The 27,535-nt window shown below is 40.0% G+C and overlaps 1 protein-coding gene across 1 annotated transcript in view; it reads right to left on the bottom strand.

The window, feature by feature from the left end:
- pnpla7b (patatin-like phospholipase domain containing 7b) overlaps positions 1 to 27,535 on the bottom strand; it is a 331,521-nt gene that overhangs the window by 215,039 nt on the left and 88,947 nt on the right. The window contains exons 13-17 of the mRNA XM_073052200.1: positions 17,392 to 17,463; positions 15,831 to 15,937; positions 15,042 to 15,188; positions 4,302 to 4,379; positions 2,362 to 2,567 (exon numbers count right to left, since the gene is read on the bottom strand). Of these exons, the coding sequence (XP_072908301.1) occupies positions 2,362 to 2,567; positions 4,302 to 4,379; positions 15,042 to 15,188; positions 15,831 to 15,937; positions 17,392 to 17,463 (610 nt within the window). The remainder of the gene's footprint in view (positions 1 to 2,361; positions 2,568 to 4,301; positions 4,380 to 15,041; positions 15,189 to 15,830; positions 15,938 to 17,391; positions 17,464 to 27,535) is intronic.

Here is a 27,535-nt window from a genome sequence, read left to right as displayed (position 1 = left end):
CCTAATCATGGGGCACTCATCCCAGACAATAAGCCTCATATTTTGGAGTAAATTTGCAGTTTTGGTGTTTTTATTGATGCTACAAAGGGCATCTTCATTGACTTTGAGGGGTATCTTGAATGTGCTGTCCTACCACCAGGCATCAATGTTGCTGCAATACCGGATGATGCTACAGCAATAGCAACACCTCCATCTCCCCTAACTTTAGCGAGGATCAAGTCGATGATAAATGTGTTGCCCATTCCTCCTGAAAATCATTGAAGCAGTCACATACATATTCATATCCTTCTCTTTGCTCATTATTCAATAGGGGCTCCTTCTGTGAATGCTGGGTAGAAGATACAAAGTAGTAACACCAAAGCCTCCAGGATGCTGATTATTCTTGATGATGTGGTTGGCGCTCTCCTAAATGGGCGTGAAATCGTCACCGCTGTCCTTTGACTGCAGTAAAGGGTTTTGATGGGTGTTTCGAAGTATTTCATTACAATAAGATTTTATTATCTCTTATTGATGGGTGGCAGTTTGATCTGTCCCAATCCTGCACATGCTGAAGGTGATTAGCAGAATGTGACCGCTCGAAATAGAGCTGCCCTGCCCTGTTGCTGCGGTTGGTGTCGCTGCTGTGAGCATTGTGAAGCGCTGCTGAGGCTAGCCGTGTGCATGCGTCGTGGTGTCGCGTCGCGGTTTCCATGAAAGCTGGAATCGGGTGTGGAAAGCGGGGCCTGTTGACGAGTGAGCAATCTTATATGAATATAACCCTGACCTTTGCATGCATTCTGTAAGTTAGTGCATTTTAAATCTATTTAGTCAAAAAAAAGTGCTGCTTTAATGTACCATTTGGACTAATTTGAGGGCACATACAAACCGACGAACAATGAGAATTTTAGTAATGTATAGTTAGTAAGACTCTTGGCAATGTGGAGGATCAGAGGGATCTTGGGGTCCAGGTTCATAGGACACTCAAAGCTGCTGCGCAAGTTGACTCTGTGGTTAAGAAGGCATACGGCGCATTGGACTTCATCAACTGTAGGATTGAGTTTAGGAACCGAGAGGTAATGTTACAGCTATATAGGACCCTGGTCAGACCCCACTTGGAGTACTGTGCTCAGTTCTGGTCACCTCACTACAGGAAGGATGTGGAAACTACAGGAAGGGTGCAGAGGAGATTTACAAGGATGTTGCCTGGAGTGGGGAGCATGCCTTATGAGAATAGGTTGAGTGAAATCAGCCTTTTCTCTTTGGAGCGGCAGAGGGTGAGAGGAGACCTGATTGAGGTGTATAAGACGATGAGAGGAATTGATTGTGTGGATAGTCAGAGGCTTTTTCCCAGGGCTGAAAAGGCAAACACAAAAGGCACAGTTTTAAGCTGCTTGGAAGTAGGTACATAGGAAATGTCAGGGTAAGTTGTTTTTCTTTAACGCAGAAAGTGGTGAGTGCGTGGAATGGGCTGTCGGCGGTGGAGGTGGATACGATAGGGTCTTTTAAGAGACTCCTGGATAGGTACATGGTGCTTAGAAAAATAGAGGGCTAAGGGTAACCCTAGGTAATTTCTAAAGTACGTACATGTTCGGCACAGCACTGTGGACCGCAGGACCCGTATTGTGCTGTAGGTTTACTATGTTTCTATGAATCTTCAGTCTAAACAAGGCAACAGAAATGGAGTGGGAGCAAGTCTTCCTGAACCCTGAGGAGCTACCTATGAGGATGAGAAGCTATTTCTCAGTGAGGATCCACATTGTAGTAGCTAATGTTCTGACTTCTGTACATGGCAGTCACCAGCAACCTTCCCTCTAACACTAGGGGGTACTGTCTTTGATTGCCCATTTAGGAAAGAACTATGGTAACAAGTAATGTGTTACATTTCATTTATCATTTATTGATTGAGATACAGTGCGGAATAGGCCCTTCCAGCCTCGCAATCCTGTGATTTAATCCTAGCCTAACCATGGAACAATTTACATAGATAATCTTGGTCCCAATTCTACAGTCGCATGTAATACCCTTTTATATATTGTGAAATGCATTCCTCTTCCCCCTCCCCACCCTCAATTTACATTAGAAACTGCCCAGGTAAACATTTCACACTAATACTCATTTATGGTATTGCAGAACCCTCTTCACTTCAACATGGTTGGCATTTTTATTATAGGATTTGCCTCTAAATCTGTTTGCCCAAATTGCAATATCATTGGAACAGTTCAAGTGCTTATAAAAGAAGCAAATTTAACCTCTTAGATTCCACTTTCAAGGTTTGATCTTGCAAAACCTCAAGAATGATTAAACTAAATAAAAGCAATTCAACAAAGACTTCACTTTCCCTTGCAAGACAGTAAGAACAAAGTCGAGGGCTAATTGACTTACTCATAGAAGTGGCATTTGGAGATACACAGGAAGGTGCAGTCCCTTTGAGCCTTAATGCTGAAGATAAGTGGCTCTCCAGTTAGCACAGCCAGCTGCCCCACAATCTCTCCAGGATGAGCAACAAACAGGCAATTCTCCTCTTCCCTGTCAATCATTCGCTGATAAACGTGCAACATCCCCGAGACCACAAAATGAATGCTGACATCCTAAGGAGGAAACAAGCATTGTTGGTAAATTCATTGCCTAGACAATGCGCTACTCTTTCGAAAAAATATCAATTTCCCTTTCTTCCATTACACCACAATCTACGGGAAATCAGCAATCTGCTTCAAATGAAAGCTACTAGGACAGTCAAGAGATGTAACATCAGACCACTTGCATTCATTCCCATTACAACATAGGAGGCCACTTTTACCAGAATTGCTGGAAAAGTACTTTTAAATTATCGATAAATTACCAACCTGATAATGTTTTAAACAGATTGTACAAGGTGGAATAAACAGGAAACAAGTCCAGCAGTGTAACCTTGAAGTTGAAACTCAAAGCCTAACATAGCATCTTAATTGGACATGCAGCATATAGGAGTTTTTTGAATGCAAAATTTACTACGGATCAGGACAGGTGAGGAGAGGCCAGGAGATCACAGATGAGTTTTTACAGTATCAGTGAATCTTTCGGAACATGGACAATTTCAAAAATTTATACAATGACTTTGGCAAGAGGGAAAGATGTCAACTTGCAGCAGGGAAGACAAAATCTGATCCTCTAGGACGGGGTTTTCCAACCTTCTTTATGCCAATGTGCCTTACCATTAACTGAGTGGTCTGTACACATCAAACTGGGGACCCCTGCTCCAGGAGGAAACCAAGGCTTGCTTCTTTTCCACAAAGTTAAAAATAAAACAATAGTCTTCACAATATTATTTATTTACCTTAAATTTTCAGGATGTGAGCATGCACGATGGTGAGGATGAATTTTAGACCATTCCTCCATACAAAACTGTTTCAGTTCATCAATATTTCTAGGATACCTTGCATAAACAGGTCCCTTCAGGTTATTTTCAAATGAATTACGGTCTGAACTCTGACTTGGCCATTCCAAAACACAGAATTTTCTTCTTTTTAAACCATTCTGATGTTGATTTCCTCTTGTGTTTTGGATCACTTATCTTGCTGCATTATCCAACTTCTATTAAGCTTCAAGTGACAGACCACTACCCTGACATTCTCCTGTAAAATGTCTTGATATAATTTTGAATTCATTGTTCCCTCAACAACTGCAAGCTGTCCAGGCCCTGAGACAGCAAAGCAGGAACAAACCATGATGCTCCTTCCACCATGCTTCACAGTTGGGATTAGGTTTTGGTGTTAGTGTGCAGTTGCCCTTTTCCTCCAAACACAGCATTGTACATTTCTGCTAAAGTTCAACTTTTGTCTCATCTGGCCACAGAACATTGTCCCAAAAGTAGTGTGGAACATCCAGGTGGTCTTTTGAAAACTTGAAATGTGCAGCAATGTTCTTTTTTGGAGAGCAGTGGTTTCCTCTGTGGTGTCCTTCCATGAATACCATTCTTGTTCAGTGTTTTTCTTATAGTAGACACATGAACAGAGACTTTAGCAAGCTCTAGGGATTTCTGCAGGTCTTTTGCCATTACCTCCTTCATCATTCATTGATTTGAACATCTTACTCCAAATAGCTTTTGTAGAAGGCATTACCCCAAAGGTTCACATACTTCTTTGAACTTACACTGTGATTGTTTAAATGGTGTACTCAGTATTGACGTAAAGTAGTATAATTGTTTTATGTGTTATTAGTTTAGGCAGATTGTGTTTGTCTATTATGGTGACTTAGATGAAGATCAGACCACTTTTTATGAGTAATTAATGCAGTAAGGACTCTCAAACTTTTTCCTATGACCGTACTTGATGTCCTGTTCTTACCTGGTCACCTTGCCTGGCCACAACTGTTCCAGCTTTAACTTGCTGAAGAATCACTCTGCCATCCAGCAGTGATGGATCCTGGGGAAGAGAATAAAAACAGAGCTATCAATGATCTATTTCTGCTGATACTTTGCTTAACCTTATCTTCCTACTATTCCAATTTCAGAATCTCCTCTATCACACTGTCAAAAGAACATCTGATTCAATCCTTCTCAAACTAATGCTACCTATTGTGCACTCAGCTTCTGAATGTGGTTCTTAATGTATCTTCCAAATGTGTGATATTTGGCCCAAATTCCATCTGCATTTCCATTAATTTTACACAGGGCATGCAAAAGAACTGGGCTGATGCAACCAGGACAAACATTTAAAAGCCGTTTCTATTTCTGATTAGGAAGTAGAAACAAGAAGAAAAGTACAATCAGGGCAGAGACGATGGTTTGGATTAGATATGTGTGGTCACTGGCAGCTCAGAACAGGCATCTCATATTCCTGAAACATTATAAGCAGCAAGTAGCGAGTACTTGGTTTTGAAATGGCAGGCATACATGAAGTACACAGTGATTCATTCTGTTGAGAAACAATCTAAATTAAATGGTTCAGTGATGTATATAAACTAATCTTTGAAGGGAGGGGGGCAAGTTATAGGGGGACACAGAGGATCCACAGCTTTATTAATGTCATAGCTCACAAAAGTTAGAGGAGTAAACATACACAAAATATGGATTGTGAATTATTTAAGTTAACTTTTTAAAAAATGTCATGTCTTTAGGAGGTTCCACGGGAGATCTAGAACAACAACAGAGTGAAAAGACTTCAGGCATGTGAAGAAATGCGGGGGCAAAGATATGGGGAGATTTGAGGGACTTTTTCAAAATCAGGAAGTGTTCTGCTGAAGTTAGGAAAATGCATTTCTGGCAATCAAGCACATTGATTTAAAATACTCAGTGCAAGAATCTGTGGCAGAGGGAGGCAGGAGATATCCAGTGAATAAGGATGATAATGAATGTACTTGTTGAAAGTGTGAAAGCAGATTTGATTATAGCATTGAAAAGATCAAAGGAAAGAAACCAATTAGATAGTCTTTTAAAGATTTGGTAAAGACAAAGCTGTCTTCTAAAAATCAAAATTTGCAGCTAAACAACACAGGGAGGTAGCAATAGCAAATGATAACAAAAATAGGAACTGCAGCAGTAGCAAGCTGACAAGGCCTCAACGTGTACTGTTTAGCTGACAGGTTTAAAATATGCCATTTTCCAGCCACTGTTAACTGACATGGCTACATAAAGCATTTTATGCAGAGCTTGACAGTAATTTGCAAAGTACAAGTTAATAAGAAATGATATTTGACTCACCACTAACGGTTTTCAATAGAGAACAATTTATTTTCATCTTCTTTTCAAACATTCCAAAAATTATACTCAGTACTGTTTTACAAAAGCTAAACTGTCAGATGACAACCCTGTGGGGAATTCAGCAAAGTTAAAGAAAAATGAAAGCAAAGTGATTTGTATTGAAGACTCTTGGTGTTCTATGAATGATCATTTAAGTTATTATTTGAAAATCACTGCCGAGCTCTACATTAAATAGATTAGGCAGTTCTGTCAGTGAATAATCAATGGCTGCATTCTTTTAACCAAAGACTAGCAAGCTGAAGAACATGAGGCCAAATTGACTAGACTCTGGTGTCGTCCTAATTAACAGATCTAGAAACAAAATACAACAAACGCTGCAGAGCAGAAATGGAAAGTGGTGATAATATGTAGGCTGTATTTGTGGAGAGAAAAATAAAGTTAACGCTTCAGGGTAATGATCTTTCATCGGAATTACTTCTCTCCACAGCCAGTGACTAATCTGCTGAGTAATTTCGGCATTATTTTTCTTTAGATTCGAGCTATTTCTTTATTTAGGGGTACAGCACAAAGTAGACCCTTTGAGACATGCCACCTCAGAAACCCCCCAATTCAAACCAAGCCTAATCATGGGTCAACAGACAATGATCAATTAACCTACCAAATGGTACTGTGGACTGTGGGAGGAAACCGAAGCAGTCAGAGAAAACCCATGTGATCACAAGGAGGACGAAGATTGCAAAGATGGAAGGATCAAAGACCACTTTCTAGGTAAGTTGACAACAGCAGATTTGAGAGAAAGGAGGACAGGATATAACAAGATATACATGTTGGTATTATTTGTTCTAAGAGTTAGAAATGGAAGATGGGTGGGTGCTTTAGCAGAAATACGGTCTAAGTTTGAGAGAATAGGCCAGGTGGCTGACCTAAATTCATAGATAACATGAAAACAAAGAGCTGGAATTACTCAACAGTTCATGCTGCATCTGTGGAGACAGAAAGTCATTTCAGTTCCATGATCCTTCATCAAAATGACAATGTCATTTCAGATGTCCAGCATCCACAATTTTTAAACATTCTTCAATTGGGGAAAGTAAATTCATGAAGAATTTTTTAAAAAAACAACAGTAACCATAGTTATAATGAAGCTACCAAGTTGCCTTAAAAGCCATCCAATTTAGTAATCTGCTGTTCTTACTGAGTGTTAGACACTAGCCCCATAGCTGTAGTCAACAGTCCCAAAATGCCCTACCATGTTGCTCAATTACTCAGTTCATTTGCTTCACTAAAGCATTTAGGGATGGACAACAAATTCTTCCCTGAACCACATGCAAGTAAAGTTAACTATCTGTATAAAGTGGAATCCTCACACCCCACCCAAAAGGGCACTCATAACTCCTCAAAATATTGAGCATTCAAAGTTGTAATGGGCGCCAGCATGAGGTCAGACAATTACTGTACTCAGCAAAACATACGAGTATTAAAAGTATCTTCTTGGAAAACTAAGAGTAAGTTAGAGGATTGGGGTGCTTTTCAAAACCACCAACAGACATCTAACAGTGCAGATAGGAGGAAAAGATGAACTGTGAAGGTAAGGTTGATAATAATATAAAATATACCAAAAGTTTTTTCAGACATATAAAGAGTTAAAAAAATAGGGTAGAGTGGATATCGGACTGCTGGAGAATGTTGCAGAGGAGGGTGCAATGGGGGACAACCATTGTCAGATAACCTCAGTATGTACTGTATGTCAGTCTTCACTGTGAAAGACACGAGCAGTTTGCCAGAAATTCAAAACTGTCAGGGGGCAGAAGTGAGTGTAGTTCTTATTCCTACGGTCAATTATGGATAACTCTGAACATCCTCTACATAGCACCATCCAGAGACAGAGAAGCAGTTTCAGCGACAGGTTACTATCGATGCAATGCTCCTCAGACAGGATGAAGAGGTCAATACTCCCCAATGCCATTAGGCTTTACAATTCTACCGCCAGGACTTAAGAACTTTTTAAAAGCTATTATTAATGCTTTTTGAGATAGTGATTTAGATGCATATCATATTTTTTACTGAGTTAAGTATTGTATGTAATTAGTTTTGCTACAACAAGTGTATGGGACATTGGAAAAAAGTTGAATTTCCCCATGGGGATGAATAAAGTATCTATCTATCTATCTAAGGAGAAAGTGCTTTGGAAGCTGAAAAGTCTGAAGGTAGAGAAGTCACCTGAATGAAAGGACTACACGCCACAGTTCTGAAAGAGGTAGCTGAAGAGATTGCGGTGGCATAAGTCGTGAACTTTCGAGAATCACCAGATTCTTGAGTGGCTCTGGAGGACTGGAAAATTGCAAATGTCGTTCCATTCATTAAGAAAGGTAGGTGGCAAAATTGAGGAAATTATAGGCTCATTATCCTGACCTGTGGTTTGGTAAAATGTTGGAGTCCATTACTAAATGATGAGGTTTCAGGATACTTGGAGGCAGCTGATAAAATAGGCCAAAGTCCACATGGCTTTCTTAAGGGGAAACATTGCCTGAGAAATCTGTTGGAATTCTTTGAAAAAATACCAGGCAGGATAGACAATGGAGAAAGTTATTTACTTGAATTTTCAGAATCCCTTTGACAATATGCTGCGCATGAGGCTGTTAAACAAGAGCCCATGGTATTACAAAAAATAGCATGGAAAGAAGATAAGGGGGCCTTTTCTGGTTGGCTGCCAGTGTTCCACAGGGGTTGGTTTTGGGACCGCCTCTTTTCATATTATATATCAGTTATCTGGATGACACAATTGATAGCTTTGTGGCCAAGTTTGCAATTGATACAACAGGGGCAGGCAGCATTGAGGAAGGAGAGTGCTTAGAAAAGGACTTGGACAGATTAGGAGAATGAGCAAAGACGTGGCAATTAGAATAGTGTAGAGAAGTGTTTGGACATGCACTTTGGTAGAAATAATAAATGTACAGACTATCTGTAGAGTACATCAGCCATGACCAGAATAGTGGTGCAGAGTCAATGGGACAAATGGCCTAACTCTGCTCCTATGTCTTATGGTCTTCCATTCTAAAGAATAGTTTCAGCCAAAATTCTTTTGCTCAGTAGATCAAGAGTCTGTATACACTGATATACACTGAAGCCCTTTCAAAGGGGAAGCCAATTCTAAAATTATTATCCTTGTTTTCAAGGCCAATCTTGTTTCTCTACTGATGAAACTAACTTCAAATTGTAATGTGTTACAAATAATATTCACTGCCTGTCTTACAATTTGGCCTCTTCTCTGAAAATTTAGAAAGTCAATCATTCACCTCTTCTAGTTCAAGAAGTTCAAAAGATTTGTGTTTCCATAATCCTAACTGGCTTGCTTTCAACTGCTTAAAGAAAGAGCAAAAGCTTCGGTAAATAAAATCTAAATACTAGCTACTTAAAAGATGAAACAGGAAATAAAAATGGGCAATGATAAAATGGCAAGAATGTTAAACAACTATCAAGAAGCTTGACAGTATTTCCTATTTGACTAGAGAAACCATGGGGAACTAATTAGCAATGGCTAGTGAAGAAATCAAAACAATTAATATAACTTTTTACAGGTTGAGTACCCCTTTATCCAAAATCCAAAAAGCTCATAAATCCTAATTATTTTGAGCACTGACACAATGTCACAAATGGAAAATTCCTCAAGGCTCCCAGGCAATACGCAGGTCTCTGCACACCACAGACAGTGAGAAGTGATCTCACATATGAAAAATAGAAAAACACTGTATAAAGTGATAAATGAAGATCACGATGATGTATTGAAAGAGTGAATCCGTCAACATCATATGTCACTTAACAGTATGCCGATTATGAAACAAAGATCAATCGCGATAAACTGAAAATTGAAGGTGATTGTTTCATGCAGAAAATTATTTAAAATATTATATAAAATTAAACCCCTCCTATGGAATGGGCGGCTGTTTGAAACCAATGGTAAATATGGAGCTAATCACAACACTGGAACACAGTTGGAGGCGGTCATTCAACTTCAACAGTCTGTGGAGGACCCAGCTCCATGACGTCAGACTGTGCTCTGACTGTGGACTGTTCACTCTATGTGCTTCCAACCAGCTGTACATAAGATGTATATGTATTGTACATGGATTTTGTGTTTAAACTTGGGTTCCATCCCCAAAGTATCTCATCATATCGATGCAAATATTCCAAAATCCGTAACAGCCTCAAGCATTTTAGGTAAGGGATGTCAACCTGTAATAAAAAGTACTAGGTAAACTAATGAGATTAAGAGGTCAAACACGAGGAAATCTGCAGATGCTGGAAATTCAAGCAGAAATGCTGATGGAACGCAGCAGTCCAGGCAGCGTCTATGGGAAGAAGTACAGTTGACGTTTTGGGCCGAGACCCTTCGTCAGGACTAACTGAAAGAAAAGATAGTAAGAGATTTGAAATTAGGAGGGGGAGGGGGAAATCCGAAATGATAGGAGAAGACAGGAGGGAAAGTGGTGAAGCTAAGAGCTGGAAAGGTGATTTGCAAAAGGGATACAGAGCTGGAGAAGGGTAAGGATCTTGGGACGGGAGGCCTGGGGAGAAAGAAAGGCAGAGGGGAGCACCTGAGGGAGATGGAGAACAGGCAAAGAGAGAGAAGTGAGAGGGGGAGAGAGAGAGGAAAAAAAAGGAGGGGGGAAGGGGGAAATAAATAAGGGATGGGGTAAGAAGGGGAGGAGGGGCATTAACAGGGTTAGTTAACGGAAATAATTAACGGAAGTTAATGGATTTAATTAACGGAAGTTAATGGAATGCCCCTCCTCCCCTTCTTACCCCATCCCTTATTTATTTATTTATTCCCCCTTTCCCCCCTCCTTTTTTTTCTCTCTCTGCCCCTCTGACAATCACTCTTTGCCTGTTCTCCATCTCCCTCTGGTGCTTCCCTCCCTCTTTCTTTCTCCTGAGGCCTCCTGTCCCATGATCCTTTCCCTTCTCCAGCTCTGTATCCCTTTTGTCAATCACCTTTCCAACTCTTAGCTTCACCCCACCCTCTCCTGTCTTCTCCTATCATTTTGGATTTCCCCCTCCCCCTCCTACTTTCAAATCTCTTACTACCTCTTCTTTCAGTTAGTCCTGACGAAGGGTCTCGGCCCGAAACATCCACTGTACTGCTTCCTATAGATGCTGCCTGGCCTGCTGTGTTCCACCAGCATTTTGTACGTGTTGCTTAAGAGGTCAAATGCAGGTTCAAAGTTCAAAGTAAATTTATTATCAAAGTACATATACGTCACCATATACAACCTGAGATTCATCCGCTTGCGGGCAAGAAGAACAAATCCAAGAAACACAACAGAATCGATGAAAGACCTCACCCAACAGGATGGGCACACAACCAATATGCAAAGGACAACTAACTGCATAATAATAATAATAATAATTAACCAATAAATATCCAAAATATGAAATGAAGTCCTTGAAAGTGAGTCCACAGGTTGTGGGAACAGCTCAGTGATGGGGCAGGTGAAGTTTAGAACATAGAACAGTACAGCACGGTAAGTTGTGTGACGTTATCCCCTCTGGCTCAAGAGCCTGATGTTTGAGGGGTAATAAATGTCCCAGAGGCCCCTGTATGTTCTTCCTGATGGCAGCAGGGATAAGAGAGCATGGCCTGGGTGGTAGAGGTCCTTGATGGTGAATGCTGTTTTCCTGTGACAGCACTCAGAGTAGATGTGCTCAGTGATGGGGAGGGTTTTACCCGTGTTGGCTGAAGCCGCATTCACTAGTTTTTGTAGGACTTTCCATTCCAGGGCATTGGTGTTTCTATACCAGATTGTGATGAAGCCAGTCAATGTACTCTCCACTGCACATCTATAGAAGCTTGTCAAAGTATTAGATATCACGCTGAATCTTCGCAAACTTCTAAGGAAGTAGAGGCACTGCCGTGCTTTCTTTGTTATTGCACTTATTTGCTGGGCACAGAACAGATCCTCTGAAATGATAATACCAAAGAATTTAAAGTTGTTGAGCCTCTCCACCTCTGATCCCCTGATGAGGACGGTTTCCATAATCAGCACCTTGGTCTGAGTGAAAAGTTGCTGTTGTGGCACCACTCAACCTCTATGTGCTGATTCAGCCAACGACGATACTGCTGTCAGCATCGGAGCTGTGATTAGCCACACAGTCATAAGTATAAAGCGAGTACAGCAGGGGACTAAGCACACAACCATGTGCTGATGGAGATTGCGGAGGAGATGTTGTTGTCAATCCAAACTGACTGGGGTCTGCAGGGAGGAAAACAAGGATTTAATTGCACAAGGAGGTATTGAGGCCAAGGTCTTGAAGTTTATTGATTAGCTTTGAGAGGATGAAAGAGTTGAATGCAAAGCTGTAGTCAATAAAGCGTATCCTGATGTATGCATCTTTGCTGTCCAGATGTTCCAAGGTTGAGTGAAGAGCCAATGAAATGGCATCTGCTGTGGACCTGTTGTGCCAGTAGGCAAATTGGAGCCTACTGGATAATAGTCATAGAGGCAGGTTACCATGTTCTTCTTAGGTGCCGGTTTATTAAAAAAGAACAGGCAGATTAGACAATTAGAAACTTCTACCCAGGAGAGAGTTTGGAATGAGAGAACATAGATTTAAGGTGAAAAAGGAGAAACTTAAAAGAGATCATAGGGGCTTTTTCCACACAAAAGGTGGTAAATATCTGAAATGTGCGGCCAACGGAGGCTGTGGAATCAGATACTGGATTTGCAAGGACGGGTACTTGGATTGGAAGGGAAGGAGGTAGGGCTTTATACAGGGAAATGAGATAGGCATCACAATTAGCATGAAAAATCTGTTCCATTTCTATGTTGCACGTTTCTATAATTTTTTGAGAGTAACGAATGTTCAGAACCTGAAGCTCTACACCCCAGGGTTTGTAAAACAGGTGCATTCGTTGTCATTTACTGGAGTTTCTTGGAAAGTTTACAGTGGATTGGAAAACAAAAGTAATAAAGCCATATATGAGAGAATGAGAGAGAAATTAAGGGATTCTGCCAATCATCCTAACATCACTTGTCAGGAAATTCAGAAATCCATTATTAAGGAAGTGTTAAATTAGATTGAACAATAGTGGGTTTCCTTGTAGCTTAACTTCCTTATGCTTATATTTTTATATAATTACTTATATTAAAAAGTAGGTGATTGTTCTATGAACTTTTTAGCGATTGCAACCGCCTTTGTATTTTTTTCCTGAAAGCTTCTTAATTCCAGTGGTGGGTATCACATTACTTGAATAGGGGCCATCTTATTGGTTATCTGCTATCTATGGAAACTCAATGGAACTAGTGATTTGGTAAAATAAGACCAAACCACCTTGATTCTTCCTTCATCATTGCTGTTCCCTTCTCCTAGGCTTTCTTTATCTTTTGGTCTTTGTGCTCTCCCTATCCCCACGCTTTCTTTGTTCTTTTAACACTTCATAAAACTATCGTAATTAACAAGCTTTATGCCTCATTCTTGACTTCGGAAGAACCATGGATTGTATAAACATCAGGATGCAACAGGAGTGATTATTGGGCACATAGAAAAGCATAATACGAATCTAAGAATTTCTTTTTCTTTTTTTTCTTCTTTTTTTTCTTTAATTGGGCTCTTTCAGGTTTCTTGCTTTGTGGCTACCTGCGAGTAAGAAAATCTCAAGGCTGTATAATTTATACATACTTTGATAATAAAAAATTAATCTTGAAAGGACAATTATGTTTAACAAGTTTACTCTAGTTCTTTGTAGAAGAAATCAACAGGGTAGATAACATAAAAATAATGCATTTCCCCAAGTTATTTCGATAAAGTGTCACAATAAAGGCTAATGCACAGTACAAAGCCTCGAGAAACTGAGAATAAAATATTAGCTTGGATAGAAGTTTGGTCAAAAGATAGAGAAGGACAGTGAAGCATTTTCCAGCTGACAAATTGTAACTAATATGATGCCTCAGGGATCAGTGCCAGGAATTCAGTTGTTTGTAATTTATATTAAATGACATATGAAAAGACCAGCTTCATCCAAGTTTTCTAGGCCATCTGAAGATAGGAAAGTAAATTTCAAAGAAGGACGCAAAGAAATTGAGAGGAGCTGCAACCAGATTAAATGAAAGGGGAAAATTATAACAGCTGGATTATGAGAGGAAATATGAGGTGATTAATTTTGAGGGGAAAAATTAAAAGGTAGAACATTATTTAAATATAAATGTTATTTTAAAGGGCTTGGGTGACTACATACAAGGACCACAAACTTAGCCTAAGAGGTATAACAAGGCATTAAAACAGCAAATGTTATGTGGTTCTTTATTACAAAGGAAATGGAGGACATTATTAAGGAAATTCTGTTTTTGGTGACAGCACATTTGGAGCAATCTACTACACAATTTTGTTAGAGACAGTATACTGAAGGATCACTAGATAGATTCCTGGGATAGGATGGGGTGTCTTTGATGAATGATTTTCTATGTTGATATATGAAACACTGCAGTCTAAAGGGACTTGACAGAGAGACACTCTAAAGGTGTTTCCCTAACTGGAGGAGTGTGGAACAAGGCGCCATTGGTATAGAAAAATAGGTTGAAATCAAGATCTATTGCTTTTTTTTGAGATTCTCTACACAAAGTTCTTTTTTAATGTTTGCTGCTCACTTTACTGAATAACTATGCTAAATGACTACTAAATAGTTTTATTCTTACATATTATACTCCAATGTACCAAACTTTAGCTTCAAGTTATGTGTATAATCAATAATGTTCATTGCATATCTTGGCATCCAACTTCTTCCTTGATAATTTAGAAAGTCAATCATTCAGCAGTATGAGGTAATCTAACTGAAAGTTAATAAATCAAATGTAGTTTGATCCAAACTTATCAACACAAAATGGTTTTGTGAGCATGTAATCAGTCATTCCTTGATTGAGGCCTGACAAGATGAAAGCTCTACACAATTCTTTAGGAAGGGAAAAAAGGTGGTGTGATTGATTTTGGTCACCTCTCTGCAAACAGAATCAAACTTTCAAAAAATATATATTCCGGGCACTTAAGTACAAATGTAAACAAGTTATTTTTTGTTACTCATTTAAGTAATCTTTAATTTCCCTATAACTTCTCTCCTGCCTCTATTTCTCTTTCTTCAAACATGGTTCTTTTTCTCCTTCTCCATTATACTCTCTTACAGTACAATAATCTACACAAGCAATTGATATCAAGTGCAACCTTCAAGAACTGGAGACGAGAAAAGATTCCATTTACAGGTATTTCCAATTAAAAGTACATGTATAATGACTCTTAGATGGCTCCAAACCCAGTTTAACAAATACATTACTCAATGTAATCCACAATACCAAGTTTTTATTAGAAATTGGTTGAGGCGATTGTCTTTATTACTCACATCTAGCTTCATCAAAGTCAGGAGATCCTTCTTGGCAGCCTCCAAGATCTGCTGTTTATGGTTGTTGATGCCAGAGCTCTCCTCACCCTCAATATAGCGGTAAATAGAAGGCTGCTCCATCATGGTAACACTCTTCTTCACAGAAGACTATTGAAACAGAAGGAAGTCAGCCTATATTCAGTTTCCTACCTTTTAGTAACATACATCTTATTCTGAACTAATAGCGCTTCATCTATAGTAATACAATCTCATTCAAAGGAATTAGACTAATTTACCAGGATAAGTCTATCCCAATCTCAAGGAAATTCCTATCTTTTTTCCAAAGGACTGTGGAGAAACATGATAATGAGGACATAGCAAAAATACTGCAAATGAAGCAAATCTGAAATTTAAAAAAATGCTGCAAATACACAGTAGGTCAAGCATGATCTGCAGAGAACAAAAAGGCCAATGACCTGAAATGTTCATTGCTTCCCTTTCCATAGATGATGACTGACTAGCTACCTTGCATTTACTATTTTATTTAGTTTATAACCGCTACAATTCTTATTGTATGCACATTATGGTTCCTTATTATGCTGAAACGTTCCAATTGTCTTTAAAGTGCATTGACGCTGTTAATGGCAAACTCAAGATAACTACAGGATCCTTTGGAACAGGACAATTATTTTTGGCCACTGTTAATGATGCCCAGCTTGGAAAGCATCTGTTGCATGCTTCACTAACTTCAGTTCTTCACAGTTCAGTTCCCTTAACTAAGGACAGAGTATAGTGGAAGTTGATAATTACCTTAATAGCAGATATGATAGGACTGGAACAAGGCTCCTCTGTTGACTGACTGACCTTAGCTCTCTCATACACAACATTCATGTCAGATTTACTATTAGCTGGTTCTCCTGAAATAATAAAAGCCAATTATTTTGCAGCAAAAGAACTACTCATTTATCCAATAATACATCAACACATATTTCCATTCTATAAGAAACATCCACAGCTTCGCCATACTGAATACTAAAGATTAGTTCTAAAGTGAAATTAATCTGCTGGCTTTGATAAGAGTTAGGGCATACATGTAAATAACACTCTCTTGCTGAAAGTTCTCAAAGTTGCATTGCATTCTGCATCTCCATACCTATTAAGCTTTCTATTGGGAATGGAATTCAGCAGTGCAGAGAGTGTTTAATTTGTGATTACATTAAATATTTTTTTTGTTCACAAGGAACAGTGAAGCTTTTATATCATCACAGAAACAAGGTGTACAGAACAAATTGTAAAGATTCCATATACCAATCAAATGTAAGCAAATAAGGGGAAGATTTTTAAAATTGTAAAAACAACAAACAGTAGACAGTTGTAGCTTTCCTGACTTCAAAGCAAGTGTGGTAAACAGGTTCCCATTCAAAATCTGAAGATAGCTTATTACTTTAAAAAGTCTACCTAACGCATTCCTCAAATCCAGCTCATTTTGAATGCAGGGACACATCAGTTTGCCTCCAATATTTCAAAATTAGCATAAATGGTTACATGCTGCTAATCTCATTATCACAGTCTTCCAAGCCGCAGGGCTCCACAAATGAAGGAAAGGAAAGAATCAGCAAACTCTAATCAGCAACTGATGATAGGCAGGTGTATGCATGTACAAGGGAGGGGGAGGAATACACATGTAATACAGAGTCAATATGTGACCTTCAATAATAGCTTAGCTGACATAGCCTACTCATCAGCTTGTGGCATGCCTGAAACTAAAGGCAAGCATCTTCATGGAGTGAAGAGAAAAAACTGCTGTGTTATGAAGGAAAAACCGTGAATAAAAGATATGGGCAAAGTACTTCTGGGTTTTGAGGGCTCACCTAGAGCATTAGTCCCTAAACAAACACCTTGTTGGTAAATTAATTTTTTTTAAAAAAGGCATTGCAGGCGCTGGAAACCTGAAACACAGGAAATGTTGAGCAGGTCAGGGAGCATCTGTACAAGGAAAAACAATGTTTCTGATCTAAAGCCCTTCACAGTGTGATTAATATTGAATCTACAATTACAGTTGTCCACTTCCAAAGTTAACTACACATGTAAAACAGCTCTACATTGCAGATACTGGAAAACAAGGCAAGTTGCAGTATGACCAGGTTCTTTATAAATTAATCTGCAGATGCTGGAAATCCAAGCAACACACACAAAATGTTGGAGGAACTCAGCGTGTCAGGCAGCATCTATGGAAAAGAGTACAGTCTACGTTTTGGGCTAAGACATCGACTGTGCTCTTTTCCATTGATGCTGCCTGATCTGCTAAGTTCCTCCAGCATTTTATGTGTGTTGCTCTTTATAAATCATGTTGCTTGCCCTATTTACTGACCAGGGGTATCCAAGGGTACAGAAGTCGTGCGAGATCTCTTGCTAGAACCATCTCCCACGGCATTCTTGGAATCTGAAAAGTAAAAAAGGATTAAAACAATATTCAACTTAAATCATATACACTTCCCAGATTGCATCATAAGCAGCATGGATATAGGACCATACAACCAAATCAACCAGTAAACATGATCCTGTTGACGACGCAGATCCTGCACATTTCAAACCTCATTCAGCTGATGACATTACCCTCACCCTTTGTGAAATGCTATTGGTGCCTTCTCACCTATTTCTTAGTAGTATTCATGATACACAGCTCACAATTTCTTGAATTAACACCACACAGCCCCAAACATAGCTGCTAAGGGAAGTGAAAATGACCAACCAGTGGACCAGGGGTCATCTTCTACAATGTCATGTGCACATCAAGCCATCCCATTTCTCCACTTATTTTCCCATAACCCATTCTCTTTTCCATGTCCTCGATAAAACAAGTCCTATTTTCCCATGTACACTAGGAGTAATTTACCGAGCAACCAGCACATCCTTTGATTGTGGAAGGCAAACCAGAGCACCCAGAGAAAACCCGGGGAGTAACAGGACAAATGTGCGAACTCCATGCATTCAGCACCAAAAGACAAGATCAAAGCCAGATCTGTGAAGCTGTAAAGGGCGCTGCGCTGATTGATTCCCAGACTCAACGATGGTAAATGTTAGCAATGATAAGAATTTTCAACTGCCTGGGCTGGTGCAGAATTTATGGAAAACTTTAAACTTGACAAATTATAGGCAACCCTGTGTTATGGGATGGGATTGTGTTCCCAGAAAACAGTCCATATCACGATTTTCCACATCAATTTTGTATGACCAAATTTTCATTCCAAGTCCCAGATATTCTTTGGTACCAATTTGTGAGTTCCCATTACCCAAACTTCCATAATGTGGGAGTCACCTGCACCACAATTATTCAGCATAGTATCACAAATATTGTTAATTGTGTAACAAATACAATAGCAAGGGTAGAGTGATAAGTTCACTCTTCTTAAAAATTCCAAAACTGAACCATGTCAAAAATAACATTGGACCTCAGCAAATTAAGGTACACCAATCTCTCACTGATTTATGTCACTCTTGATCTCCTCTTCCTTCTCCTTCCTAGGTTTAGTAATAAAATCCATAATACCACTAGACATCCTAACTGCTGCTACATCTGCACTTTAACGTCAATAAAATTCTGATCCACTTGAACATCAACACCTTTCTATCTCTTTATTTAAAATATGCTGCTTTTTGGTTTCATTTTTCCTAAAACCAAGAATAATCCCATGTAACACACACAAAATGCTGGTGGAACGCAGCAGGCCAGGCAGCATCTATAGGAAGAAGCGCTGTCGACGTTTCGGGCTGAGACCCTTCGTCAGGACTACACACACACACACACACACACACACGCACATAGGAATGTAGAGCAGTACAACACAGGAACATTGAAAAAAAGATTGGTCATCAATAATTCAATATCTGTTATATGTTCGATAATCTCATGTTTTGTTTTCCATATTTTATTCTATTTTCCACATCCACATTGTTCTCAACCCCGAAAGCTCAAGGCATTACATGAAGATTAATATGGGTTTGGTGGTAAAGCAAACTCTAGTCGCCCATCTCCAATCACCCTTAAAAGACATCTTTTAAATCACTTCTGCTGGATAGGACTGTTAAGATTTGCACCAAACATCTAGGAATGGCCATACATTTTCAAGTCTAGATAGGGCATTAATTGAAAGGTATCATACAGGGGGTGGCAGTTTTCTAAATATGCCCAAGGTTTTATGAACCTCAATAAGGTCACCCCTCAGCCTCCTTCACTCTAGGGAAAACAGACCAGCCTATCCAATCTTTGCTTCTAACTCAAGCACTCCAGTTCTAACGACGTCTTTGTGAATCTTTCCTGCGCCTTTCCTAGTTTATTCACATCCTTCCTATTGCATAGAGCTAAACATAACGTTCCAGGTGCAGTCCCACCAATATCTACAGGTATAACATGATATCCCATCTCTTCCACTCCATGCCCCATCCACTGAAAGGAAACGTGGCAGTCACCTCATTTACCACCTTGTCCACCAGACAACCTTCTCTACTGTCTACCACGTCACCAATTTCGGTGTCATCCACAAATCCACTATACAACAAACAAGTGGACCCAGCACCAATCCTTGTAGTATACACTACTGATCACAGACCTCCAAACTGAAAGACAGGCCTCCACCATCACCCTCTACATCCATCCATCAAGCCAATTTTGTATCCAATTAGCTATCTCACATGAGCTCTCATTTAAGCTAACCTTCGGGGCCAGCATCTCATTCAAGCCTTGTTCAAAACCTTGGTAAAATCAATGTAAACAATAGCTACTACCACACAATAAATCTGGAATTCTACTTCTTCAATGAATGTATCTGATGTTATGCTTCTCTGCCCCTTGAACAAGACTGTGAGAGCTGCTGGTATAGAAACAATGTAGGTACATTCAAAATTCTTAATTGCCATACCACTATAATCATAGTGAAACTTCTCAAGAGCACTACTAATAAATGGGGGCCACAGATACTGGAGCTTCTGTCTCACTGTAGTTCTCAGGTTGGAGGGATAGATTGCTCCTTGTGTGCAGTTGACTCTGAAGGGAGCCAATTAGAATGTGAAGAGAAAAGAAAAGATTGATGTAAGATTAGTGTAAATGAGTGTTTGATGGCCAGTTTTTTTTCCCAATGTTCCTGCATTGTACTGCTCTACATTCCTACGTTCATGTGTGTGTGTTTGTGTGCATGTGCATGCGTGTGTGTATATACATGCATACATAAACATACACACAAAAAAAAACATACAGCAGTACAACACAGGAACATTGAATATATAGACACATTCGATACAGCTTGCCTGAGATCATTACATTTAGACCTAGACAAATTTCACAATACAAATTGCACTTTGGAAAACAAATTCACACCATCAGCCAGGAAGTTAAAGCTCGGTTGCAAATGGGTCTTCCAAATGGACAATGACCCCAAGCGTACCTCCAAAGTTGTGGCAAAATTGCTTAAGGACAACAAAGTCGAGGTATTGGAGTGGCCATCACAAAGTCCTGACCTCAATCCGATAGAAAATTTGTGGGCAGAACTGAAAAAGCGTGTGCGAGCAAGAAGGCCTACAAACCTGACTCAGTTACACCAGTTCTGTCTGGAGGAATGGAACATAATTCCAGCAACTTATTGTGAGAAGCTTGTGGAAGGCTACCCAAAATGTTTGACCCAAGTTAAACAATTTAAAGGCAATGCTACCAAATACTAACAAAATGAATGTAAACTTCTGACCCACTGGGAAAGTGATGAAAGAAATAAAAGCTGAAATAATCATTCTCTCTACTATTATTCTGACATTTCACATTACTAAAATAAAGTAGTGATCCTATCTGACTTAAGACAGGGAATGTTTTCTAGGATTAAATGTCAGGAATTGTGAAAAACTGAGTTTAAATGTATTTGGCTAAGGTATATGTAAACATCTGACTTCAACTGTATACAAAATTATGAGGAGTATAGATAGGATAAATGCAAGCAGGCTTTTTCCCACTGAGGTTTGGTAGGACTATAACCAGAGGTCATGGTTAAGTGTGAAAAGTGAAAAGTTTAAGGGGAACACGAGGGGAATCTTCACTCAGAGGGTCATAGGAGCATGGAGCAAACTGCCAGCACAAGTGGTGCATGTGAGCTCAATTTCAATATTTAAGAGAAATTTGAACAGGTACTTGGATTGCCGGGGTATGGAGGGCTACGGTTCAGGTGCGGGTCGAAGGGAGTAGGCAATTTAAATGGTACAGCATGAACTAAATGGGCCAAAGGGCCTGTTTCTGTACTGTACTTTTCTATGACTAGAAGTTGACTTTACTGATGTTGATAAATTACTGAACTGCTAGTCAGAGCACAAAACCATTAATGCAGTGGTATCTACTTGAATCCCACCATGGCAGCTAGGAGATTAAATAGCTCCAAGATGAAAATGTTAGTCTCAGTTGTAGTAACAATAAAACTGGTCAACTTCCATTGCATCTCTCCAGAGGCAAGATCTCTCTGACTTCCATCATGCTCATATACAATGCTCAGATTTCAAACTCCCTACTATCACAGATATCTTCACCAAAGCTATGAAAGAATATGTGTCACTGAAACATTTAAAGAGTAAAGGTTCTTCACAGGCCTGCTCCTGCCATATCACTAGCCCTTTCCAAACTACGAAAGCTACCTTTTAATGATAGGAGATATTTACGAAAAATAGACCATCTCTCCACAAACAAGAGTCTTCAGCTGTTTGAAGAAGCAAGTGTTTTACAATCAGTACCTCAAACCTAACAAGTTTATGATCAGCAAAGCAGTGATTATCTGTTTTCTCCCAATGTGCTTTGGAAATACAGACAATTTATATAGCAAGCACCAGAAAATTATCATTGGGTTGCCTATTCTCTGATGGGTTTAAGGAGCTTTTACTGGCAAGTATCCCCAGCACCAAGGCACAGATCAGTTTCTCAAGAGGAGTCTTGCACTCAAAACATTAACTGTGTTTTTCTTTCCACAGGTGCTGCCTGACCTACTGAGTGATTCCAGCATTTCCTGTTTTTATTTCAAATTTCCAACACCAGTAAGGTTTCTCCCCCAATTTTCACCTTTGCTGGGCTGTTCACAATGTCCACATGCACTTGGGTGTCTGGTCCAAAACTACTCAAACTTAGGGGTGCATTTAGACAAGCACTCCTCACCTTTAGGTTCTTCAACAAAACCACACAGAAACTAAGCATGTCAATAACACCGCAGTTCAAACCACCCACCGTCTTCTCAAGCACCTTCCTCCTCACAAAATAGCATCAGTGAATCTTCGAACAGGCTCACATGCCACCTCAGGACCCATAAAATTCATCACTAAGCAAGTCATCCCTGAAGGATTTCTAACCGAAGAAACCTCTGCAACCTTTTACATAGATTCATAATTGTCACTCTCTGCCACGAATCTTTTGGCCTTTTAATGAACCATCCGAGCACTTTGATTAGGTTCCACCTAATAAATTAATCTGGGATGCAAATTATGATTAGACTTCTATCTGGTTTTATTCCTGTGCATCAGTAAATTACCCTAACACCTGCATGACATCTACATCTGCAACGTTCTTCTGTTATTTTTCACTGAGCTTGTCACAAGTGTCAAGGATAAATTGTGTGCTTTCAAGGATACTGTCCTTAATAAATATGCCAAAAGAAACATTAAAAATTGCTGACACAAAGCAGAAACTATTTCCCTCATCAGAACTTGTGTTCCATGTCAAGAAAAAAAATCATTAATTTTTCACTGATCGTAAATCTGCCTCCAACAAAATAGCTCTGTCACTTGCAATGTCTGACAGAAATGTTTGAATGGTGTTATCCCTGTTATTGCTATTTTAAGAAGAACCATTAAAACCAGTAAGTATTTCCATGCGCTTATAACCCCTCTACTTCAAACCACTATAAAAGGGAATGCAAGAAGAAAATTTCCATCCAGTCAGCAGCTTTTACATCAGTTTCAGAATGGGCCAAAGCATTGTAGGTGCAGTCACTGTTGTAATGTAGGATAAAAAGCAGCCCATTCGCACCCATCTACCCTTGTGTTAATGGACTAATTATCAGTTTTAATCATGCTGTTTAATAGATAAATACTAGCTAAGCTTCAGGTTAAAATATTTTATAAAAACAATGGCAAATTTGGCAATTTCTCTTAAAGAAAATATGTTAAAGTTTATCAAAATACCATTACACTTTTATATTCACCCACCTTTATAGTCTTTTTATTGTCATTGCCAATTGATCGCACTCCCCAGTACCATAACTGTCTGCCAAGATTTTTAAGCTCATCTCTATAGTGGGATTTGAACCCACAACCTTCTGCTTGATAGCCACAAGTTCTACTGAGCCACATAAGCATTGATTATGTGTCGCTTTGCTCTTGTGTGAAAGGTGGTTAGCCTTGTTCTAAATTTAGTTGGGCTGTGCCACCCCACCTGCCCCTTCTGGAAGCAATTCTGCGGAAATCAACCAGGCACTAGTCCCCAAGATAGTCCTGGAGACTCCGGAGGAGCAGCTTGAGCTTTGTGGGATAATTCTCCAACTGACTGTCAAAGTTATTTGGCAGAATGCCTTGTCACCAGTAGTCTAGACTAAAGTACCAAGACCATGTATAGCCACAGTCTCAATTGCCCCAACATACTGCCCTCAATGTGGCCGTGGTGCATATCAGATAGTCATCCATCTACTGCATACTTGTATTTGCCGAGGTCTGAAAAGGAAGACTACAGTCTTTGTTTGGGGGGGGGGGGGGGGGGGGGGGATCTAGAAGGGTCATTCCAAGGATCTACAGAACACATGTCTTTTGGTTGTTCACAGGGCTATATGCAGGGAAATCATTAGTACTGCAAGATTATCTACTTAAAATAGTTTGGTCTGGCCAAGACATACTGGTCTTCCAGGGTAAAGAAATGCATATAATCAAATGTTGACAAATGGTGCATTCTAACACAGAGAGGGAGGCACTGATATGGGGTGCAATGACTACAGAGGCTCTCTGGGAAAGGTTATAGTCTGGGAACATGCTGTCACTAGATACTAAGAGGTTGAATCATGTGTAACAGCCTCTCAACAATGATGCAAAGTTTGCAGAAGAAATATTTGTGATGCTGGCATATTGTGAGAGAGTGCATTGAATTGCTTGGTATTGTAAGCAAAGTGAAATGCCAATTTTATCAATCCATGTATTATGAATGAAGTACATCTTTGGAAAGAACCTACATTTGTGCCCTGCAGGTTAAACCAATGTACAAATAACTTTTATCAAAACAATCACAAAGCTGATGAGGAACAGATGCAGCATACTGTTTTGTTGATTAGCTTCAACACTGGGAAAAAGAGAAGCTGCCAATAAAACTGAATTAAGTGAGAGGCTAGTAATACAGGTGTCAAAGCCAGGATACTATCTTCAGATGCATCTGCAAAAAGAAAATGTAACGTACAACTAGAGAACTATAACAACACACACAAAATGCTGGTGGAACACAGCAGGCCAGGCAGCATCTACAAGGAGAAGTACTGGCGACGTTTCGGGCCGAGACCCTTCATCAGGACTAACTGAAGGGAAAGATACTAAGAGATTTGAAAGTAGGAGGGGGAGGGGGAAATGCAAAATGATAGGAGAAGACCGGAGGAGGTGGGATGAAGCTAAGAGCTGGAAAGGTGATTGGCGAAAGTGATACAGAGCTGGAGAAAGGAAAGGATCATGGGACGGGAGGCCTTTGGAGGAAGAAAGGGGGGGGAGCACCAGAGGGAGATGGAGAACAGGCAAACAACTAAATATGTCAGGGATGGGGTAAGAAGGAGAGGAGGGGCATTAACGGAAACTAGAGAAGTCAATGTTCATGCCATCAGGTTGGAGGCTACCCAGCCGGTATATAAGGTGCTGTTCCTCCAACCTGAGTCTGGATTCATTTTGACAGTAGAGGAGGCCATGGATAGACGTATCAGAATGGGAATGGGATGTGGAATTAAAATGTGTGGCCACTATAACATCAGAATTAAAATGTGTGGCAACTATAACATCAGAATCAGGTCTAACATCACTGGCATAGTTTGTGAAGTTTGTTGTTTTGCAGCTGTGCATTGCAATACGTAATCATAAATCTATAAACTACAAATAAGCATATATAAAAAAGAAACAAAATTAAATAAGTAGTGCAAAAAGAGAGGAAAAAGATACTACAGTAGTGTTCATGGGTTCATTGTCCATTCAGAGTTCCGATGGCAGTGGGGAGGCGCAATGGGGGCACCGGACACAATAGACGATCCCAGCAGATTGGCAGGTGAAGTGTTGCCTCACCTGGAAGGACTGTTTGGAGCCCTGAATGGAAATAAGCAAGGAGGTGAATGGGCAAGTGTAGCACTTCAGCTGCTTACAGGGGTAAGTGCTGGGAGGGAGATTAGTGGGGAGAGATGAATGGACAAGGAAATCATGGAAGGAGCTATCCCTGAGGAAAGTGGAGAGAGCGAGGGAGGTAACGGTATGTTTGATTGAGGGATGGCAGAAGTTGAGGAGGATGATATGTCGGATGCGGATGCTTAAGTGGTAGTAGGTAAGGACAAGGGGAACTCTATCACTGTTAAGTAGGTGGGAAGGCGGGATGAGCACAGAAATTCAGGAAATGGAGGAGATGTGGGGGAGGGCAGCATCAATGTGGAGAGAGGAAAACCCCATTCTTTGAAGAACGAGAACCTTTCTGACATCCTGGAAGGGAAAGCTGCATCCTGGGAACAGATGCAGTGGAGATGAAAAAAAATGAGAAAAGGGAATAGCATTTTTACAGGAGACAGGGTGGAAAGTGGTGTAGTCAAAATATGCATGGGAATCGGTGGGTTTACAAAAGATGTCGGTCGACAGCTTGGCTCCAGAGGTGGAGACAACGATCAAAAAAGGGGAGGGAAGTGTCAGAAGTGGACCAAGTGAAGAGCAAGGTGGAAGTTGGAGCCAAAGTTGATGAAATTGACGAGCTCAGCATGGGTGCATGAAGCAGCACCAATGCAGTCTTCAATTAGCAGAGGAAAAGTAGGAGAGCATTCCTGGAGAAGGCTTGCAACATGGACTATTCTATGTAGCCAATAAAAAGACAGGCATAGCTGGGGCCCACGCAGGCAATTTAATTATTTGTTTTTCTTAACATATTTGAATACTGCTGAATGTCAGCTGACAGAAACCTTCAAAACACATCAAAGCTTAAAACTGATCATTTGTTCCCTGTTTGCCGAAGGCTTTTCTTCTCAGCCATGCTGTGAGAACAGAGGAGTGAAAGAGTAGATCTTTTAGCCCCTTGTGCCAGCTCTGCCTCTCAAAGTTCATGGCTGATCTTTTACCTCAGCACCCTGCACTCACTATGTATGGAACCATTTTGGCTTGCCCAAGGGAATAACCTGCTGAGAAGCCCTGGCTCTTTTCATCCCACCAAGCTGTAAAACCATGACGGTTGTAGATTGGCTGAATATACACTGTATTTTCCCTAGGGGGATCAAAAACTACAGGACATGGATTTAAGGTAAGAGGAGAAAGACTTACAAAGGGTCTGAGGCACACCTTCTTTCTGCAGAGGCTATATGGAACAAGCTGCCAGAGGTAGCTCAGGTAACATTTTAAAGATATTTAGATACATAAATAGATAGGATAGGCAGGGGCTCCCAACCTGGGGTCCATGGACCTTTCGGTTAATGGTAGGGATCCAATACATTAAAAAGGTTAGGAATCCCTAGTTGAGAGGGACATGGGCCAAACACAGGAAAATTGGACCAGCTTGGTGTGCAGCAGGGTCAGCTGGGCTTCCATGCTGTATTACTCCATAACTCCAAGTTCAGCCATCTGACCCAAGACATCTATGCCCATGACATCATTTCAGTCAGAATAGCAAGACCTTTTCAAAACGTTTTGTACCATAATCTGTAACAGGCTGAGAACCTCTTGACAATGCTTTCTCTAACCCACATAACTGCAGCAAGGAGATGTAAATTCACTTTTCAGATCAGTTTATAAAATAACAGAAAATACAAAATACCAATCACCTCAAGCCTTTGTGAGAATTATGATAGCCTTCCCATACAAATTTGTTGTATCTCTTGTACTCCTCATGATATACAAGTGTGGATCACTTGCTGACTGGTGCGTACATCATTTCTGTTTTACTGCTTACCCAAGCTGGAAGCTCATTGATCCATGAACCACCAAAGGTTAATTTAGATTTAACCACCTACTAACTAAAATTTGACAAGAAGATCTGAACCACAAATTCAATAGTAACACAGCAATAACAGCAGTCGTTAGAAATACCCGAGCACGTGCCTTGAATGTCTGGGAAACAAATACTTCTCCACGGTTTCATATTGATTACACTGGATATTTATTTGCTGTGAAGTAGACCATCACAGAGTAATGACAATGTATCAAACAGCACTCTATTACTCAATTTAAATTACTGTTAGGTGCAGTTCTTCTAATAAGCAAACATTAGGCATTCTAACTATGGGCAGAGACTTCTGCAG

Source organism: Hemitrygon akajei, chromosome 7 (assembly GCF_048418815.1).
Source record: "Hemitrygon akajei chromosome 7, sHemAka1.3, whole genome shotgun sequence".
NCBI lineage: Eukaryota > Metazoa > Chordata > Chondrichthyes > Myliobatiformes > Dasyatidae > Hemitrygon > Hemitrygon akajei.
This window is presented reverse-complemented; position numbering and strand designations above follow the sequence as displayed.